Genomic DNA, 21613 nt, shown 5'->3' with positions numbered 1-21613 from the left:
ATTTTTTCTTACCTGGATCCTATTTGTTCGTGCACTCCTTTGTTTGTACGCTCTGTCCCTTCCTTACACAATCTGGTTATCCTTACCCCAATCACTTTCCTGCACTGCTTCCTTGACTTTTCTCTTTAGCATTCTAGATTTCTCTCCACCGGGACCCTCGCCCCCCATCACTATACTTCTGAGTTTTGTGTCATCGGCAAATCTTGAAATTGTGCCCTGTACACCCAAGTCATTAATATAGATCAAGAAAAGCAGTGGTCCTAGGACCGACCCCTGGGGAACACCACTGTATACCTTCCTCCAGTCCAAAAAACAATTGGTCACCACTACTCCGTTTCCTGTCACTAAGCCAATTTCGTATCTATGCTGCCACTGTCCCTTTTATTCCATGGGCTTCAACTTTGCTGGCAAGCCTATTATGTGGCACTGTACCAAATGCCATTTAGAAGTCCATGTACACATCATCAACCCTCTCCTTAACTCATCAAAAAACTCATCAAGTTAGTTAAACACAATTTGCCTTTAACAAATCCATGCTGGCTTTCCTCAATTAATCCACACTTGTCCAAGTGACTGTTAATTTTATCCGGTTATCGTTTCTAAAAGCTTCCCCACTACCGTAGTTGCTGGGTTTATCCTTGCACCCTTTTTTGAACAGGGGTGTAACATTTGCAATTCTCTAGTCCTCTGGCACCACCCCCATATCTAAGGAGGATTGGAAGATTATGGCCATAGGTAAATACCTCTGTGAGCTACACCTTAACTTCCCTCAGCATCCTAGGATGCATCCCATCCAGTCCTGATGACTTACCTACTTTAAAGTACAGCCAGCCTTTCTAGCACCTCCTCTATCAATTTTTATCCCATCCAGAATCTCCACTACCTCCTCTTTCGCTATGACTTTGGTTGAACTCAATCATGTTATGATCGCTATTAGATAAATGTTCACGCACCATTAGGCGGTTAACTTAATCTGGCTCCTGACTCATTACTAAATCTAATACAGCAAGCATGCCCCCTTGTTGGTTCTAGGACATATAGTTGCAGAAAACTATCCCAGACACATTCAAGAAATTCACTTCCTTTCTGACAGGTGCTACTCTGCTTATCGCAATCTATATGAATGTTAAAATTCTCCATTAAAACCACTCTGCTTTTACTACATGCTTGTCTAATCACTGCATTTATACAATCTAGCACTTCACAGCTGCTACCAAGGGGCCTATAAACAACGCCCACTACATTCTTAAATCCATTCCTAATTCTTAATTCTACCCATAAAGTCTCCACTGCCTGGTTACCTCGTGTTATAACCTTTCATCATTGAAGTGATTTCATCCTTAATCACTCCTACTCATCCCCCTCTACCATTTTCCCCATCTTTCCTGTAGACCTTATAACCTGGTATATTTAGTTCTCAGTCCTGACCGTCTTGCAGCCATGTCTCAGTAATGGCTACCATGTCATGCCCTCCAAGTTGAATTTGTGCCTGCAGTGCATTCAATTTATTCCTTCTACTCTGCGTTTGTATAAAGAACGCTTATTTGGGCCACACACCCTAACCTGTCCTTCGGCTCTAATGTTTTACTCACGTTTCTTATTTCTCTCTCCTGGTTTAATCACTTTAAATCTTTTAGTTTTCCCTTTACCTGTAGTATCTAAAGCGCAATTTCTGACTGTTACTCCAATCTCTTCCCTTTCATTTGTTTTTAAAATATTTTTTTATACATTTTCCACCTGAGCCCTCCCCCCATTTACTAGTTTAAAGTCCTTATGACCACTATTTATCCTTATCGATGGGTTGAATGGCCCCCTCCTGTTCCTAATATAACGCTTACACAGACTTAAGGTAATTAGCAAAAGAATCAGAGGGGAGAAGAGAATTTTTTTCTGCAAGTTGTGATCTGGAATTCACTGCCTGAAAGAGGGGTGGAAGCAGATTTAATAGTAACTCTGACAGATATATATTTGAAAAGGAAAAATTTACACAGCTGTGGGGAAAGTGCAGGTGAGTGGGACTAATTGGCTAGTTCTTTCAAAGAGCCGGCACAGGCATGATGGGCCGAATGGCCTCCTGTGCTGTACCATTACATTTTGGTAAGAAAAATTAGGTCACATATTACTTGGAAAATAAGAATCTAGATGGGGTAAAAGAGCAAAGGGATCTCATAGTACAAATACACAAATTACTAAAAGTAGCGATGCAGGTTAATAAGGCCATTAAAAAAAAACAAGCACTAGGGTTTATTTCTAGTGGATAGAATTGAAAAGTAGGGAAGTTATGCTAAACTTGTATTGAACCATGGTTAGACCACACTTGGGAGTACTGCATATTCTGGTCACCATATTATAAAAAGGATATAGAAGCACTGGAGAGGGTGCAAAAAAGATTTCCACATATATAAGAAATGTTATACGTATACGAGGTAATACCGATCAGGGAAGGATGAACAGGCTGGGTCTCTTTTCTCTTGGAAAGAGAAGGCTGAGGGGTGACCGAATAGAGGTTTTTAAAATTATGAAAGGTTTTGATAGAGTGGATACAGAGAGAATGTTTCCACTTGTGCGGAAGAGCAAAATTAGAGGCCATCAATACAAGATAGTCACCAAGAAATCAAATAGGGAATTCAGGAGAAACTTCTTTACCCAGAGAGTGGTGAGAATGTGGAACTCACTACCACAGGGTCTGGTTGAGGCAAATAGTATAGATACATTTAAGGGGAGGCTGGATAAGCATGAGGGAGAAGCAATAGAGGGTTACGTTGATAGATTTAGATAAGGAAAAACGAGAGGCTCAAATGGAGCATAAACATCGTCATGGAGTGGTTGGGCCGATTGGCCTGTTTCTGTGCCGTATATCCTATATACCATTCGATGATATGCAGCCATCTTTCTTGAAGAATACTCTCCTGCCCCGGCTGTTTGGTGGGGGGTGGGACCAAATTGCTTATTTCCTGTAAACCTTGGAATGTAGAAACCCTGATGGATGGGCAAGTGATCTTTCTCATAACGTGATGAGTTATTCCAAAGGTAAATGGAGAATTTTGCGAGTTTAAACAAACGGCCTGTCTACACAGTTCAGAGGAGCCTGAATCAGACCTTTTAACCTTTGGCCCACTTGGCAGTGACACAGGAGCCGAATGCTCGTTCTGTACAGGTGTCACCAAGCCCGGTGCCCTAGATACTTTGAAGCCCCTGATAATTCCCAAATGCCTGCTGAAGCCAAACACTTATTAGGATCATTATTTATTTAAAAAAGTCATATCTACACAAATTTTGAAAAAATGCAACTTATTAAAAGACTAGAGTTCTGCAATGGAATGCCACAGAATCAAAATGGTATCAACACAAAATAGTAAAACCAGTGTGTAGATTTAATACACTTCTCATTGTAAGTGTTCAGGCACAATACAGAGTCTCATATATTTACATCCAGAAACACTGACACTGCCCTGGTGAAAGCTGGAACCTGTTTATAATCGCATCGATGTCCACTTTTACACAAAGTATTACCATAATTCTAAAAAAATAAACAGAGTTCACTTTGTACATGGTACGAGCTGCACGAGGCAGAACCTGTCTTGCACACACTGTACGAATACAGGCATTCCAAGTACAATTGTAAACAGAGCTTCAAATTTCAACACACAAGCTGGTCAGCCGCATCAAGACCAACGGTGCTGCATGGTGGTATTTGAGTCACATTTAGTTTGTATGTTGGGAGGAAATCCCTTTCAGGTACAGAGTGTCGAGTATAAATACCACAGCATAGTTCAATCACGTTACTGATGTAGCATTCTTCAAATGGGAAAATGTAGGAGGCTCAGTAGCCCAGTGTCTCCAAAGGAGGTTTCAGGAGGGCAAGACTCACTGAAGGTGCCCCATAATGTAGGATCTGACCGAGGGGGCCCAGCAACTCTAGGCACAGGATTCTATCATGGTTTTAGTGGCTGCAGAGCCTGGACCACTGAATGGGGCCCCAGAAATACACAGCGTTGGACCCTATCAAGGGAGGCCCAATGTCTCTACAGCACAAACACCTCACCGATAGCCGTTCCAGCACCAGAGCACAGGATCGAAGCTTGGCTTCATCTTCCATTTCATTCTCAACTGGAGAATCTTCCTCACTCTGCTGGCATGCTGTGCAAGAGCAGAGCTCTCTATCCTTAGTGAAGGGCCAGTGAAACGGGTCGCACGCTGCTGCAGTACACATCCTATTAGCTGATGATGGAACAGTGTTGACATGGGGCACAGAGGAGCCTGTGGCAGAACTGGTCGGTCCCGCCAGCTTAGGGGTAAAAGCAAAGCAAAAGGAAGCGACAGGTGAATCAAATGGAGGGGAATAGATTCTTAAAAAAAAGGTTCAAGGTCATGCCGTCATCCCATTGTAAGATATGGGAGCCAACAGGGCCTGCAGAAGCTTTGGCAACAGCCCTAATCTAAGAGGTCAAGTCCAACCAACGGTGGTAGTGTACCACAAACACTAGACTTCCACTGATCTGTCATGTCTGATTGGTGCATGACTCCAGTCCAATGAAAAGGAAAACTACGATTTACTGGAGGTCACAGCAAACTGCACCAGAGTACCTTTTGTTCCTGTACAATAGGCAGCAAAATGTAAAGGAATTTTTTTCTTTAAAAAGCCTTACTTTATTCTTGTACTCATGAAGGCAAAGGGTAAAAGTACAAATGGAACATTGGCTCATTGCAGACCCGACAGAATTAAACATCCACAGCCCGGAAATAAAAAAAAAATCACTTCAAATCAGATCTTCCCAGTTTTAAAACACAGTAGCTTCTCTCCAAAGGAGTCAGCAGTTTCAGATTGGTCAAACAGAGGCACTGCACAGTGCAGTGTATAACTCCAACCATGAACAGGAGATTGGCTGGTGCCTGTTTGGTGTGCAGGTGGTTTAAGGCCAGTATGAGGTGTTAACATTTACTCTGTTCTAGATGAGTAAGTGAGCTGCACAGTTTACAAGGTGCATTGCCACTCCTGCTGAAAATACAGGATCCAAGAACGCACCTGACGACCATTTAACTACAGGTCTGTGTGGAATGGGCCACAATGTAATAAGAGGGCTCTCATTTGTCTTAGTCTTACACCTCAATAATACCAGTCCATGTGATAAACACTGTGGTCTCTGTGCCAATTTAGTGCCAGGTGTAGGGCACTATGCAGTGGGCTCCCCTCATCAGCGATTCAAAGTAATGCACGGTTTTAGACGGAGACTCCCCCCAGACAAGCTTGAAGTAGCATCCGATTTAGTTCCAACTGTGAACTAAATGATTTGGGTCCAGATTTTGTTGTGATTGAAAATTGCTAGCACCTTTTTCAACAAACTGTAAAAGAAATGTTGGGAATTTAGGCACTGGATTGGAGTTTTTTGTTTTTAAAAAAATGTCCTGTACAAAGTTATATGATTTATTTTGTTGCCCCGAGAACAGATGGGTCATGGGTTAGACTGACATCAACAGGGCAGGAAGTACACGGCATTGAAGTTAGGGATGTACCATAGCCAAGGATCTGGGCAACACTCGCACCAACCCAAGGAGCCAAGTCTCCAAATACCATTTGCTGTCTGAAGCCTAAAGGAAAGTCAACGATTAAATGGTCAGGGACGTGCTTTAAAGCAACGACTGTGGCAAAAAGGACAGTCCGTTGCTCCTGAAAAGGACACCAATACCCCTGTGGATGATAACCAGACTTTACACCATGAATCGAAACCCTTACTGATTTTAAAAAAGCCACTTTTTCCAGACTCCTAGAATTTCTGTACCTATAATTTAAAGGTGGAACAATTTGCTCCTTTGAAAAACAAAATGTTTAATCTTCAAGTATAATGAAGGCTTTATCCGCCTATTTAACACATTCAGACCAGGTGGCCTAACTCTAACACTATAACTGGCAATGCACAAGTGGCTGACGGACATCCTGGGAAGCCAGCAGGTGAGGATGAGGGCATCACCCAGTCAAAACGCCCAAACTACAGAACCCAGCCTCTTCACGGCTCAGGGTCGCTGTGAATTCCACCATGTTTCTGACCTGCACCATCCTCTTCACTGGTCAAGAAGTCCAGACTACACTCTGGCCAGTCATGTGTCCACTCCAGATCTACCAGACATGCAGGTCTCACAGCCCAAACAGTAACCTGAACCACACACAGACGCCTGAAGTTCTCCTCCCACCTACTCTCACCAGTGTTCTTTAATCTTTCTCTTTCCTTCCACCCACCCCCCCACCACAAAAAAATTAAGATTTTGCAGGGCTCTGGCCCCACAATACCATAGTCTCCAGCTGAGATTAATAAGTGTTTGGACAGCAGATTCAGAGTTGAACAGTGCAGAAGCTCACAAAGTCAAAATATGTTGGGCCAGGACAAATGGAGACACTTGGCCCAAGAACTGCACCAGGAAAGAGGGCCCATGCTGGGATTCCTCCTCCTGTCAGAGTCTGACTGATGAAAGCCCACTTTAGTACAGTCACCAGAGTCCAGACACAAATGGAGAATAAGTTAGCTACTAATAAAAGTAAAAATATTAATGCAAAAAAAAACTTGGCCATTTACATTTGCTGACCACATGGCATATTTCAAACATGTTCGCACCCCTTTCCCCTCAGGTTTCAAACACGTTCTCACCCTGTTCCCTCCTACGTTTCTGTACCTGTTACAATTCCTCATGCCATAACCCAATCTCAACAGACACTCAATAAATCAGAAGTGGACACATGACACACACACACAGAGGCCAATAAAAGTTGAATAGGATCGACTAATGTGGGAAAGGGATTGATGGCAGGAGAGATGTTGCAAAGATGAGTGGAAGTCTAATGAAAATATAAAATAAATTTACCCAACTTAAAATCTGTTCATTAAAAAATAATCCAGCATACATTTTGGAGCAGGTAATTCAATGGACCAAAACACAGTTTACAACACAAGCACTTCATCAATTAAGCATGTGCCATTAGTATCACATTGGAATGATAGGACCTAAAATTGAGAGTTCCTCTGCCTGCACAGAGCAGAAATGTTCAAGGCAAATCAACTGAGGAAACACAAAGTGCTGAACACAGTAGCACTGCCCAGGAGAGTCTCGTCAATCCAATGAAACAGCTGAGAGGAGCACATCGATGCGAAGGTGCGAATGATTGATGTCTATTCAGTGCAGGCTACATGATTGGTTTGCATCATGTCAACATACTGAATACAACCATTATATTCCTGCAGGACAAAGACACAAAGTGCTGCAGCAGCATACGGGGGGAGTCCAGCTAGCACGTTGCACTGGACAGCCTGGCGAGTGGGCAAGGGTAAAGGCATCAGTCAGGGGGGCTATAGCTTGATTGTTCCAGGAGGTAAACTGCCATTACAAAGCCTGTAGTAACGCAGGTCATTCACAAGTCTGTGTACACTCTGTGTAAACGAAGGCAAATCCTAGCACGTGGGAGGGGAAGAGAAAGAGAGAAATGTTAGCGTTGTCTTCTATAACCAATCCTTTCTACAGCAAAGCAAATAGTTTCAGTTTATGCGGAGACAATGAATGGAATTGTATCTTCATTTCACCGTTAGAACGTACCAGTATCAATAGGATCACTCCTGCTACTGTGTCCAACACACTAGAGGGGGCAGCAGATGTTACTCTTTTGTCATTCAATACCTAATCAACACAAACTCTTCCACTGTCACAAGAACTTCACCCTAGTGTTTGGGTGGCCACTTTCTACAATTGTGCTGCTGGATGTCTTTCCATTCAAATGGACAGAGTAAACATTTCACACATTGCACTTCACTGAAATCCCAGTGGCAATACTGAATAGTTGCATCAGAATGACTACCTTGAATGTCACACTGACCAAGGTATGAATAGCAAATCAAGTATAGCGTGCTACCTTACCCAGCACAGCCTCCCCACCAGTTATCAGGTTTAAGTTAGCTCCAGTTATCCAAAAGCAGCTGCATGAAAACACACATTTATCAAATTACTTCAGCTAAAATCTACTTAAAAATGACAATTTAATAGCAGCATGCAATGGAATACAGTGCCCAAGGGACTCTGGTATATGGATAGAAAGGTCAGTGAAAGTGGCAGTGCCGATAAGGACATCTAAAGGCAAATGGAATCCTTGGCTCTGTACCTAGGGACAGAATACAAAAGCAAGGAGGTCATTTTGAACTTGTAGAAAACCTTAGGGCACAATTGGGAGTATTGTGTACAATCTTGGGTCCTCCATTACAGGAAGGGATGGAAACCATGGGAGAGGTACGGTGTAGATTCACTAGGATGATACCAGTGCTGAGTTATGAAGAGAGATTTGAGGAGTTGAGAAGGTTAAATGGTGACCTGACAGAAGTCTTCATGGTTATGATAAATAGCGAGAGATTGTTCGCACTGGTCAGTGAGACTATAATGAGAGGGCACACATTTAAGATAAATGCAAGAGAAATTAAGGGTGAGGTTTAAAAGCAATCTTTACTTAGGGTGTAGATAGAATGTAGAATTCTCTGCCAAAAAATATTAAATTCATAAATACTTTAAAAAGGGAATTAAGTAGCCGCTTGAAAAAGAGTTAATATTAAATGGTCTGGGAAGCGAATGAGAGCGGGAATAGACTAGGGCGCTCATGGAGAAAAATAATTGCATAGACTTGATGGGCCAAATGGCCTGTTCTTGTGCTGCAATATGCTGTGATTTTTCTCTAGCTTGCTACAGTGAAAGAAAGACTTGCATTTATAGAGCGCCTTTCACAACCTCAGGACATCCCAAAGAGCTTCACAGCCAATGAAGTACATTTGAAGTGTAGTCACTGTTGTAATGTAGGAAAATGCAGCAGTCAATTTGCGCACAGCAAGCGCCCATAAACAGCAATGTGATAATGGCCAGATCATCTGTTTTAGTGATGTTGGTTGAGAGTTAAATATTGGCCAGGACTTCAGCGAAAATTCCTCTGCTCATCTTTGAAATAGTGCTATGGGACCTTTTACTAAGAGGGCAAACCGGGGCCTCGGTTTAACTTCTCATCCAAAAGACGGCACCTCCGACAGTGCTGCACTGGTCGTGTCAGCCTGGATTATGTGCTCAAGTCTCTGGAGTGGGACTTAAACCCATGACTCAGAGGGGACAGTGCTCCAGTGAGATGGGCATCTCACTCCCGGCCCCAGTGTATCAGTGAGATGGGCATCCCACTCCCGGCCCCAGTGTATCAGTGAGATGGGCATCCCACTCCCGGCCCCAGTGTATCAGTGAGATGGGCATCCCACTCCCGGCCCCCAGTGTATCAGTGAGATGGGCATCCCACTCCCGGCCCCCAGTGTATCAGTGAGATGGGCATCCCACTCCCGGCCCCAGTGTATCAGTGAGATGGGCATCCCACTCCCGGCCCCCAGTGTATCAGTGAGATGGGCATCCCACTCCCGGCCCCAGTGTATCAGTGAGATGGGCATCCCACTCCCGGCCCCCAGTGTATCAGTGAGATGGGCATCCCACTCCCGGCCCCCAGTGTATCAGTGAGATGGGCATTCCACTCCCGGCCCCCAGTGTATCAGTGAGATGGGCATCCCACTCCCGGCCCCAGTGTATCAGTGAGATGGGCATCCCACTCCCGGCCCCCAGTGTATCAGTGAGATGGGCATCCCACTCCCGGCCCCAGTGTATCAGTGAGATGGGCATCCCACTCCCGGCCCCAGTGTATCAGTGAGATGGGCATCCCACTCCCGGCCCCCAGTGTATCAGTGAGATGGGCATCCCACTCCCGGCCCCAGTGTATCAGTGAGATGGGCATCCCACTCCCGGCCCCCAGTGTATCAGTGAGATGGGCATCCCACTCCCGGCCCCAGTGTATCAGTGAGATGGGCATCCCACTCCCGGCCCCCAGTGTATCAGTGAGATGGGCATCCCACTCCCGGCCCCAGTGTATCAGTGAGATGGGCATCCCACTCCCGGCCCCCAGTGTATCAGTGAGATGGGCATCCCACTCCCGGCCCCAGTGTATCAGTGAGATGGGCATCCCACTCCCGGCCCCCAGTGTATCAGTGAGATGGGCATCCCACTCCCGGCCCCAGTGTATCAGTGAGATGGGCATCCCACTCCCGGCCCCCAGTGTATCAGTGAGATGGGCATCCCACTCCCGGCCCCCAGTGTATCAGTGAGATGGGCATCCCACTCCCGGCCCCAGTGTATCAGTGAGATGGGCATCCCACTCCCGGCCCCAGTGTATCAGTGAGATGGGCATCCCACTCCCGGCCCCAGTGTATCAGTGAGATGGGCATCCCACTCCCGGCCCCCAGTGTATCAGTGAGATGGGCATTCCACTCCCGGCCCCCAGTGTATCAGTGAGATATCCCATTGCCAGCTCGGAATCAGGAGTGGTTGGGAATAAGTTTTTCTTCACATGAACCAACTCCCTTCCCCCCAAACATCAATGTGAATGTTCTGAGCCCAGCTTGTTCATTAATCTGCCAAAATATTCATACGCACTTCATTCTGTAAACATCAAGGTCAAACACAGTTCTACCAGAACGAATTGCAGCGAGACAAAGAATTACATAGAATTTACAGCACAGAAACTGGCCATTTGGCCCAACAGTTCTATGCCAGTGTTTATGCTCCACACGATGCTCCTCCAATCCTACTTCATCTAACCCGATCAGCATATCCATATCCTTCTATTCCTTTCTCCCTCCTGTGCTCATCAAGTTTCTCCTTTAAGACAATTTAAGTAGAGTCAAAGATTGATTTTAAGCACAGCTTCTCCTTTCAGATATTAGAGGCAACGTATTAGAAATTAAAACCTGTGGAGTCACCAGCATTAGTAGAACTCCGTTCCAATGAATTGGAACCTGTGGAGTCGCCAGCATTAGCGGAGCTCAGTGCCCATGGAGGGGAACCTGTGGAGACACCAGCATTAGCGGAGCTCAGTTCCTGTGGAGGGGAACCTGTGGAGAAACCAGCATTAACAGAGCTCAGTTCCCATGGAGGGGAACCTGTGGAGTCGCCAGCATTAGCGGAGCTCAGTTCCCATGGAGGGGAACCTGTGGAGACACCAGCATTAGCGGAGCTCAGTTCCCGTGGCGGGGAACCTGTGGAGTCGCCAGCATTAGCGGAGCTCAGTTCCCATGGAGGGGAACCTGTGGAGAAACCAGCATTAACGGAGCTCAGTTTCCATGGAGGGGAACCTGTGGAGAAACCAGCATTAGCGGAGCTCAGGTCCAATGAAATGGAACCTGTGGAGGCACCAGCATTAACCGAACTCAGTTCCCATGGAGGGGAGTATAGCTGCAGATGGGGAACAAAGCCTGGAAGACGGGCCCTGGTGGAGTCTGCATCGTCCCAGGGTTTCAGTCCACAGTAAGTGGCCTGCAAATCAGTCACCAAATCAACCTGGAATGGTGTGACCACAAACAATGAGCCATGACAGGACTGGCTTTAATGGCCACAGAGTGAAAGTTTGAGACTGATAATCCCTATAGATTCCACTGTTCACTGAATCAGTGAAATGAACAGGATAAATAGGTCAGTTGGACCAGGTTCTCTCAGTCTATTAGACACTTTACTGCTGCAACTTTCCCTAAAATAGGTGGCATATAATCTGGTTATATTCAAACACAGAAGATACAGGCATGTCAGCCTGTGAGCAACTTGTCTGTCCAAAATCACCCAGCTGTTTCGGGTTGGGGACAGCAGTCTCCATCCCTGTAACAGGACTTCGCTGCAGTTTGCATTAAATCTCACGGAGTCTGCGGCTCCCTTACCCATTAGCACACATCCTTCAATACAGCATCCTGGATGGGCACTGCTTCCAATAAAACAATGCACATCCCTTAACACAGTCGCATCTTATTCCAGGTTTTAGGGAATGCACAAGTTGGAAAGTGCACACTGACCCTTTTCCTCATGTTCCTACAGAACACTTACCACCGACAGAAGTTACAGCTACTAAACACAGTACTCTACACTACAGCATTTACTAAGCACTTGGGAACTTTCAGAAAGGAACCCCTTTCTGTGGCGCCCAGACTTTGAGTTACATCCGCTTTTCCGACGCCCTCGTATGATTCCAGTTCTCTTCTGGTAACTAACCCTGTCCATTTTGAAATTCCTGCCAAGCACTGTTCTCTGATTGGAGTCAACACCATCACAACTGCCCAGGAACTGGGGCAAAAACACAGCGTAAAAGCTGTTGAAGTCCACCAAGGCCATGTTGTACACGGCGATGCCAATTTCCTCCTGCAGTAGGTCATGAGACTTGTGGACCAGCACCTGGAGCAGCACATTGATGAACTGAAACAGCATGGTCGTCCGGAAGATTTTCTGGGAGGGGAACAAAAAGAATGTTGAGCATTCGGGGCAAACAGCTTCAGTAAGGTCTGAAATTCAGAGAGAGCCTGGGCAGGCATTGGCTAAATGCCCCTGCACTCCTTCCCACAGCAAGCAGACCTACACAACTTGTACTGATTTCTTGCAGAACTAGGTGTTAATGGATTGAAACATCTGTACTCTGCATTGCGAAATGCCAACGTACAATTTACTCTTCACTCAAGTTGCTGAATTAAAATGATCTAAATTCAATTTTTTTTAAACCACTACATTCACCATTTTCTGTGTTGTTTGCAATTATTCAAATTACTAGGTACAGTAATTCAACTTTTTTAGGGCCAAAAACATCAAGAGCTGACTTTAGCAGAGGCTGTACATTCTAACACTGGCGCATTGTGCGAAGTGCTTCCATTTGCTATATATGAAAGGATTTCTTCTTGACATCCTGGATTTTGGTAACTTTCACAGTAATTAAGTGCCGCTAAATCTGGTTGCTAGATGGCCATCGCTCACTAAAAGGTAAACAATTGAGCAAACCCAACGTAACGCTGGCATAACAAGGTGATTGCTTTGAAGGAGTCACTGTACCAAATAAATGAATCATGGTAGAGATGCAAGTGTTTCAGCAACCTGATCATTTGATCTGTTCATTGAGGTCTCTGAGTCTGCTGCAGTGCCTCCTACAGGGAGAGTCCACAACAGCAACTCCAGTTGCACAAATGAACAGCTGGTGGTTCTGTTGAGTAAAGACAATGTCTGGTGCAATACGGAGTCAAACAGACCAGGGAGGACCCAGGTTCAATTCCTGCTCTGTGTGGAGTTACCCGATTTGAGCCAGGGCTTTATCGCAGAGTTCAGTTGGACGCCACGATTTGGGGCAAGACAAGGAGGGAAATTAAAAAAAGTGAGGTAGGGCTCCTGCTCACTATCCAGTGAACCGCGCTGAAAGCGTGTGTGGTCAGTGGACAAGGACAGGATCAGACTCGGATGCAGCAGCCCCATCACGGCCATATAGCCTGACACATGGGGGAGGCTTACACACGGAGAATGGCCGTGGGCTAGGGGCTGAATGGCTGACACCAGGGAATTGACCCGGCAGGCGTCCGTAACCTTCAGAAAAGGAAGACAATTCTTAATGCCAACCATACAGAAAAGAACCGTGTTACCCAGCAGTGGGCAGAATGGTGACTGACAGGATTCCCAACAGAACAACTTGCTACTGAGCTGGGAATTCTCCACAAGGAAAAAGTAACAGCATCTCCAGCAAGGTTCAACACTACTATGATTCTAAGGGGAGCAGTTTATATCTTTTAAAATCCATCTCCAGTCTCCCTTTTACATACCATTTCAAGATGTTCTTGCACCTTGCCCAGTCCCCCAACTCCTCGCATACTCTAAACCAGGTGACGGTACACTGCCTGCTTTACTGCAGTAGCTTCCTGGCAAAGACAGCCCCTCCCCAGTCCAAGTGTCCCATTACTTTCTGGATATTGTCATCCAATTAAAATGCCTAAAAGTAGATCTTGTATTGAACCCTCTGGCTCCCTAAGGTGCCCTTAACCAAATACAACTGGATTTTACGCTTTGTAACTTTGTGTTTTGTGCATTTCTGTCAGGTACAGCATTGGTCAGAGCATTTCAGGATTGTACAGTATTTTAACACTGCTATACTCAGCTTGGGAAGTGCTTCACCTACTGTACTGGATCAAAGTCAAACTCCAGAGTGAAGAAGCCCATTCTAAACCTACTGCAGCAAGTGTACCTGAGCAGGACTCACCTTGTGGTACAGCTTGTGCTTGGTGTTGAGTGTCTCCAGGTAAAACAGATTCTGTTTAAAGATCTGAATGTCCGGTTGCAAAAAGGACTGACCAAAAGCCTGGCAAAAGAATAGGAAGAGGCAGTGTGCTGGATTTAAGATTTCACCATCAACAGCTTACAGTACAGCCAGACCCCTGGATATTCCTTCCTGTGGGATAGCACCTCACTGTAGCCATTTCTCCCCATGCAGCAGAGAGGGCAGCAGCTTTTCTGGGCAGTGCCACAGTGCTTGGTGTTATCATTACATTGGCCACAACAGGTCCCAAAGCAGAGCTAAGAGCAGTTTTAGTGATTCAGGTAATAGTTACACCAATAGCAAGCAGCTGTACTGTGTAAAGGAAAAACGGACATTTATATAGCACCTCTCAGCCGTAGTCACTATTGTAATGTAGGAAACGTGGCAGTCAATTTGCACACAGCAAGATCCCACAAACATTAATAACCAGATCATCTGTTTTAGTGATGTTGGTTGAGGGATAAATGTTGGCCAACGGACTGGAAGAGCTCTCCTGCTCTTCCTTGAATAGTGGCGTGAGATCTTTTACGGTCACCGAGAGGGCGGTTTAATGCCTCATGTGAAAGATGGCACCTCCGACAGTGCAGCTCTCCCTTGTTCCTGCACTGAAGTACCCCAGTAACTGAAGCACAGTGCAGGCAGCAGAGCTTTCTACAGTCTCGAGCGGAATAGGGACAGGGCGGACCATATAGGAACATTAACAGCAAACGAAACACACACCAAGAACCAGAGTTACCTGCATAGCAGAAACAAACTGGGCCTCGTTCTCCATCGGCTCCTCGGCTGTTCCACGCTGAACACTGGCCAGGACAGAGGATTTGAAGAAGAATCGCCAGTTGTTGTGCAGAATCTGGTAAAGCAGCTCAAACAGCTCCATCTTCACATCTGGCGAGGACCGCTGGAGAGCGAGAAAGGAGCATGAGGAGGAAACTAGTGAAGGAACAGAACAGCGCGAAACGGCCTCTAACCTGACTGGAATGGGATCGAATTAAACACTCTTGGATCTCACAAAGCATGGCTGATCTCAACACAAACCTTCTACAGTGCCAGCGTGCAGAGGGTTAAACAAAGAACACAGGGGGACATAACAGAACACAAGAAATAGTAGCAGGAGTAGACCATACGGCCCTTTGAGCCTGCTCTGCAATTCAATGAGATCATGGCTGATCTTCTACATCAGCTCCACTTTCCCATCCGATCCCCATATCCCTTGATTTGTTACTGCCCAAAAATCTATCGATTTCAATCTTGAATATACTCATTGACTGAGCATGCACAGCCCTCTGGGGTGAAGAATTCCAAACATTCTGCTGATAATGAATGTTACTCACAGAATACATCAACTCACAGCACCTGCAACAGAAACTGCTACACAAGCACTGGAAGTGCAAGAACAACCCAGCCTTACCTCGGCTACAATGGGGTAGACCTGCTCCATGCAGAGGGAGATGATGCTGGGGAGGAATGGTTTGAACGCCTGCCCAGGCTCCTGGACCACTACCTGCAGAATCTTCAGGAACTTCTCTACCACATGGCAACCACTGCTGCCCTCCTCAATAATACTTTCTGACAACTGCTCCCTGTATAACAAAGGGATAAAACAGACACATTACACACAGTGCTCAGTCCCCCAGTGATTAGAATTATAGAATCTTGCAGCACAGAAAAAGGCCATCCGGCCTGTCATGGCTCTTTGAAAGAGCAATCATGTGGAGTCCCACATCCCCGCTTTTCATCCGTAACCCTGCAAGTTCCTCATCCTCCAGTACCCGTCCAGCTCCCTTTTAAAATTATTTATTTATGGAATCGGCTTCCACCACCTTTTCAGGTAGAGCGTTCCAGATCCAAACAACTCAATGAAAAAAATTCTCATCACCCCTCTAGATCTTTTGCCAGTGATTTTGAATCTATGGCCTCTGGTTACTGACCCACTTGCCAGAGGGAATATATTTCTCTATTTACTCGATCAAAACCTAATGTCTTGAAAAATTCAATTAGGTCACCTCTTGACCTTCTCTGATCCAAGGAGAACAGTCCTAATGTTTCCAACCTCTCCTCATAACTGAAGTCCCTCATCCCTGGTAACATTCCAGTAAACCACCTCTGTACCCTTTCTAAGGCCGTTACATCTTTCCTGAAGTGTGGTGCCCAGAGTTGTCCACAATACTCCAGCTGAGGCCTAACCAACAACAACTTGTATTTATATAGCACCTTTAACGTAGTAAAACATCCCAAGGCGCTTCACAGGAGTATTAAAAGACAAAAAAATTTGACACCAAGCCACATAAGGAGAAATTAGGGCAGATGACCAAAAGCTTGGTCAAAGAGGTAGGTTTTAAGGAGCGTCTTAAAGGAGGAAAGAGAGGTAGAGCGGTGAAGAGGTTTAGGCAGGGAATTCCAGAGCTTAAGGCCTAGGCAACAGAAGGCACGGCCACCAAAGGTTGAGCGATTATAATCAGTGATGCTCAAGAGGGCAGAATTAGAGGCAGATATCTCGGGGGGCTGGAGGAGATTATAGAGATAGGGAGGGGCGAGGCCATGGAGGGATTTGAAAACAAGGATGAGAATTTTGAAATCGAGACGCTGCTTAACCGGGAGCCAATGTAGGTCAGCGAGCACAGGGGTGATGGGTGAACGGGACTTGGTGCGAGTTAGGACACGGGCAGCCGGTGATTTATAAAGTTCTAGCATGGTCACTTTGCTTTTGTTTTCTATGCCTCTATTTACAAACCCAAATAACCCATATGCTTTTTTAAAACCAACTTATCACCTTCAAGAATGTGTGTATATGGACACCAAGATGTCTCTGCTCATCTACACTTTTCAAAATTGTGCCATTTATAGTATACTGTCTTTCCTGTTGCTGGAACAGGGCCCAGTCCCCCAGTGACGGCTGGAACAGTGCCGGGGCCACTGCTTTTTTGATATATGTAAATGACTTGGATATTGGCATACCGAGTAGAATTTCTAAATTTGCCGATGACACCAAACTTGGGGGAGTGGCAAACAGTGAAGATGATGGGCAGGACCGGGACCGATGTCCATGGGGGAGTGTTTGCTAGTGCTCTGGGGGAGGGTTTAAACTAAAATGGCAGGGGGTTGGGAACCTGAGCAGGGAGACAGAGGAAAGGGAAACAAGGATAGAAGCAAAAGACAGGAAGGAGAAAAGCAAAAGGTGGCAGTCAGAGAAATCAAGGGTTTAAATCAAACATGGCCACAGTAAATAATAATTCTAAAAGGTCTAAGAGTGTGAAAAAAACAAGCCTGAAGGCTTTGTCTTAATGCGAGGAGCATTCGTAATAAGGTGGATGAATTAGCTGCACAAATAGAGATAAACGGATATGATATGATTGGGATTACGGAAACATGGCTCCAGGGTGACCAAGGCTGGGAACTCAACATCCATCGGTATTCAATATTCAGGAAAGACAGGCAAAAAGGAAAAGGAGGTGGGGTAGCATTGCTGGTTAAAGAGGGGATTAACACAATTGTAAGGAAGGATATTAGCTCTGATGATGTGGAATCTGTATGGGTAGAACTGAGAAATACCAAGGGGCAGAAAACGTTAGTGGGAGTGGTATACAGACCCCCAAACAGTAATGCGGAGGTTGGGGATGGCATTAAATGGGAAATTAGAGACGCGTGCAATAAGGGCACAGCAGTTATCAAGGGTGACTTTAATCTACATATACATTGGGCTAACCAAATTAGTAACAATACTGTGGAGGAGGAATTCCTGGAGTGTATACGGGATGGTTTCCTGGACCAATATGTCGAGGAACCAACTGGAGACCAGACCATCTTAGACTGGGTATTATGTAATGAGAAAGGATTAATTAGCAATCTTGTTGTGCGAGGCCCCTTGGGGTGGAGCGATCATAATATGATCGAATTCTTCATTAAGATGGAGAGTGAAGTATTTGACTCGGAGACTAGGGTCCTGAATTTAAAAAGAGGAAACTACGATGGTATGAGGCGCGAGTTGGGTAGGATTGATTGGGGAATGTCACTCAAAGGGTTGACGGTGGATAGGCAATGGCAAACATTCAAAGATTGCATGGATGAACTACAGAATTTGTTCATCCCTGTTTGGCATAAAAATAAAACAAAAAAGGTGACTCAACCGTGGCTAACAAGGGAAATTAGGGATAGCATAACATCCAAGGAGAGGACATATAAATTGGCCAGAAAAAGGAGTAAAACTGAGGATTGGGAGCAATTTAGGATTCAGCAAAGGAGGACAAAGGGATTAATTAAGAGGGGGGAAATAGAGTATGAGAGTAAGCTTGCAGGGAACATAAAAACTGACTGTAAAAGCTTCTATAGATATGTGAAGAGAAAAAGATTGGTGAAGTCAAGCGCAGGGGAATTTATAATGAGGAACAAAGAAATGGCAGACCAATTAAATACATACTTTGGTTCTGTCTTCACAAAGGAGGACACAAATAACCTCCCAGAGATGTCGGGGAACATAGGGTCTAATGAGAGGGGGGAACTGAATGAAATCAGTATTTGTAGGGAAAGAGTGTTGGGGAACTTGATGGGATTGAAGGCCGATAAATCCCCAGGGCCTGATAATCTACATCCTAGGGTACTTAAGGAAGTGGCCCTAGAAATAGTAGATGCATTGCTGGTCATCTTCCAAAATTCTATAGACTCTGGAACAGTTCCCATGGATTGGAGGGTTGCTAATGTTACCCCACTGTTCAAAAAAGGTGGTAGAGAGAAAACGGGGAATTATAGACTGGTAAGCCTGACATCGGTAGTGGGGAAAATGCTAGAGTCCATTATAAAAGATGTAATAGCAGAGCACTTGGAAAACAGTGACAGGATCGGACAAAGTCAACATGGATTTACAAAAGGTAAATCGTGCTTGACTAATCTACTGGAATTTTTTGAGGATGTAACTGGTAGAATAGATAAGGGAGAACCAGTGGATGTGGTGTATTTGGACTTTCAGAAGGCTTTCGATAAGGTCCCGCATAAGAGATTAGCGTGTAAAGTTAAGGCGCATGGGATTGGGGGCAAGGTACTGACTTGGATAGAGAACTGGCTGGCAGACAGGAAGCAAAGAGTTGGCAGTGACTAGTGGGGTACCGCAGGGATCGGTCCAAGGATCCCAGCTATTCACAATATATATTAATGATCTAGACGAGGGAACTAGATGTAATATCTCCAAGTTTGCAGATGACACAAAGCTGGGTGGGCGTGTGTGCTGCGAGGAGGATGCTGAGAAACTCCAGTATGATTTGGACAGGTTGGGTGATTGGGCAGATGCAGTATAATGTGGATAAATGCGAGGTTATCCACTTTGGTGGCAAAAACAGGAAGGCAGATTATCTGAACGGCAATAGATTGGGAGAAGGGGAAGTGCAACGAGACCCAGGTGTCCTTGTGCACCAGTCACTGAAAGCAAGCATGCAGGTGCAGGAGGCGGTTAAGAAGGCAAATGGTATGTTGGCCTTCGTAGCGAGAGGATTCGAGTACAGGAACAAGGATGTCTTGCTGCAGTTGTACAGGGCCTTGGTGAGACCACACTTGAGTATTGTGTGCAGTTTTGGTCGCCTTATCTGAGGAAGGATGTTCTTGCCATGGAGGGAGTGCAGCGAAGATTCACCAGACTGATACCTGGGATGGCAGGAATGACGTATGAGGAGAGATTGGGTCGACTGGGCTTATACTTGCTGGAGTTTAGAAGAAGGAGAGGGGATCTCATTGAAACTTATAAAATTCTAACAGGACTAGATAGACTAGATGCAGGAAGGATGTTCCCGATGGCGGGGGAGTCCAGAACCAGGGGTCACCGTCTAAAGATTAAGGGGTAAGCCATTTAGGACAGAGATGAGGAGGAATTTCTTCACCCAGAGAGTGGTGAACCTGTGGAATTCTCTACCACAGAAGGCAGTTGAGGCCAATTCATTAAATATATTCAAGGAGGAGTTAGATATATTTCTTAAGGCTAAAGGGATCAAGGGATATGGGGAGAAGGCAGGGACAGGGTATTGAGTTTGGATGATCAGCCATGATCTCATTGAATGGCGGAGCAGGCTCGAGGGGCCGAATGGCCTACTCCTGCCCCTATCTTCTATGTTTCTAATCAACTGCAACAGGACATAGATAGGCTAGCAGAATGGGCAGATGGAATTTAATACAGAGAAGTGTGAGGTGATGCATTTTGGCAGAAGGAACAGGGAGAGGCAATATACACTTAATGGCAGTTTTAAAGAGTGTGCAGGGACAGAGGGACCTGGGAGTTAATGTGCATAGGTCCCTGAAGGTGGCTGGACATATTGAGAGAGTGGTTAGCAAAGCATATGGGATCTTGGGCTTCATAAACAGAGGTATTGAGTACAAAAGTAGAGAAGTTATGCTGAACCTTTATAAATCGCTGGTTAGGCCACAACTGGAGTATTGCATCCACACTTTAGGAAGGATGTGAAGGCCCTTCAGAGGCTGCAGAGGAGAATTACCAGAATGGTTCTGGAGATGAGAGATCTTAGCTACAAGGACAGGTTGGAGAAGCTGGATTTGTTTTCATTAGGACAAAGGAGGTTGAGGGGTGATTTGATAGAGGTGTACAAGATTATGACGGGTTTGGATAGGCTAAACAGAGAAAGGCTATTCCCACTAGTTGATGGTACAAGGACTAGGGGACACAGATTTAAGGTTTTAGGCAGAGATACGGGGGGGGGGGGGTGAGGAAAAACTTTTTTTACGCAGCGAGTGGCAAGGACCTGGAACTCGCTGCCGATGGAAGTGGTGGAAGCGGAGACACTCAATGTTTTCAAGGGGAGACTGGATAGGCACTTGAGGGAAATAAACTTGCAGGGCTACGGGGATAGAGCGGGGGAATGGGACTGACTGGATTGCTCTGCAGTGAGCCGGCACAGACTTGATGGGTCAAATGGCCTCCTTCTGTGCCATATGACTATGACTCAGTTACCTGGTGAACATGTTGAGGAACGTTTGGATGATCTGTTCTGTAAAGGGGACTCCCATCTGGACCCTGAGGCCTTGAAACAAAGTGAGGAAGAAGCTGAGCATCTCATCAGTAACACCTGGAAGGCAGAGGAAGTCAGTGTTAGGCTCCAAGAAGTAGCACTGCTTAAATACTCAAACAAGCCCATGAGCAGCAGGTCAGGTGCCATTTTGACACATTGGGGATACATCAAGCAGCTGCAATGGGTAGTATGATGGTGCAGAAGAGAGACCAGCTCAAATATTATGCAAACAACTGTCTTCTACTGAAAGCCAGGTGCCAGAGCTAGACGGTCACCACCTGTCACAAGCTCATTTCACTCTAGACTTGTATCAATGGCAACTGGATTTAAAACGCGAGAGCTGGATCTCCTTATTCATCAGCATTGTAACTACTGAGGACCACTTGATGCAATGGCAAACCTACCTGCATCTGGGCACTTCTGAACTTTGCCACCTTGCTGAGGTTTCTAATAGGGAGCC

General features: G+C 45.6%; 1 protein-coding gene across 3 annotated transcripts in view; it reads right to left on the bottom strand.

Annotated features, from left to right (window-relative positions):
* Positions 1–3355: 3355 nt before the first annotated feature.
* The window catches only part of xpo6 (exportin 6), a 100140-nt gene continuing 81882 nt past the window's right edge, over positions 3356–21613 (bottom strand). For 2 of the 3 annotated variants that reach the window (XM_086000972.1, XM_086000974.1), the window contains 6 exons: positions 21096–21210; positions 15561–15732; positions 14889–15050; positions 14096–14194; positions 12082–12312; positions 3356–7439 (listed from right to left, as the gene is read on the bottom strand). In XM_086000972.1, the coding sequence (XP_085857098.1) occupies positions 7338–7439; positions 12082–12312; positions 14096–14194; positions 14889–15050; positions 15561–15732; positions 21096–21210 (881 nt within the window). In that variant the 3' untranslated portion in view covers positions 3356–7337. Of the gene's footprint in view, positions 7440–10634; positions 10705–12081; positions 12313–14095; positions 14195–14888; positions 15051–15560; positions 15733–21095; positions 21211–21613 lie in introns of all 3 variants that reach the window. The other variant, XM_086000973.1, reaches the window with a different exon arrangement.

This window comes from Somniosus microcephalus, chromosome 11, assembly GCF_052327205.1.
Source record: "Somniosus microcephalus isolate GS21.2 chromosome 11, FLI_Smic_1.0, whole genome shotgun sequence".
NCBI lineage: Eukaryota > Metazoa > Chordata > Chondrichthyes > Squaliformes > Somniosidae > Somniosus > Somniosus microcephalus.
The sequence above is the reverse complement of the archived record's forward strand: the minus strand, read 5'-3'. Positions and strand labels throughout refer to the sequence as shown.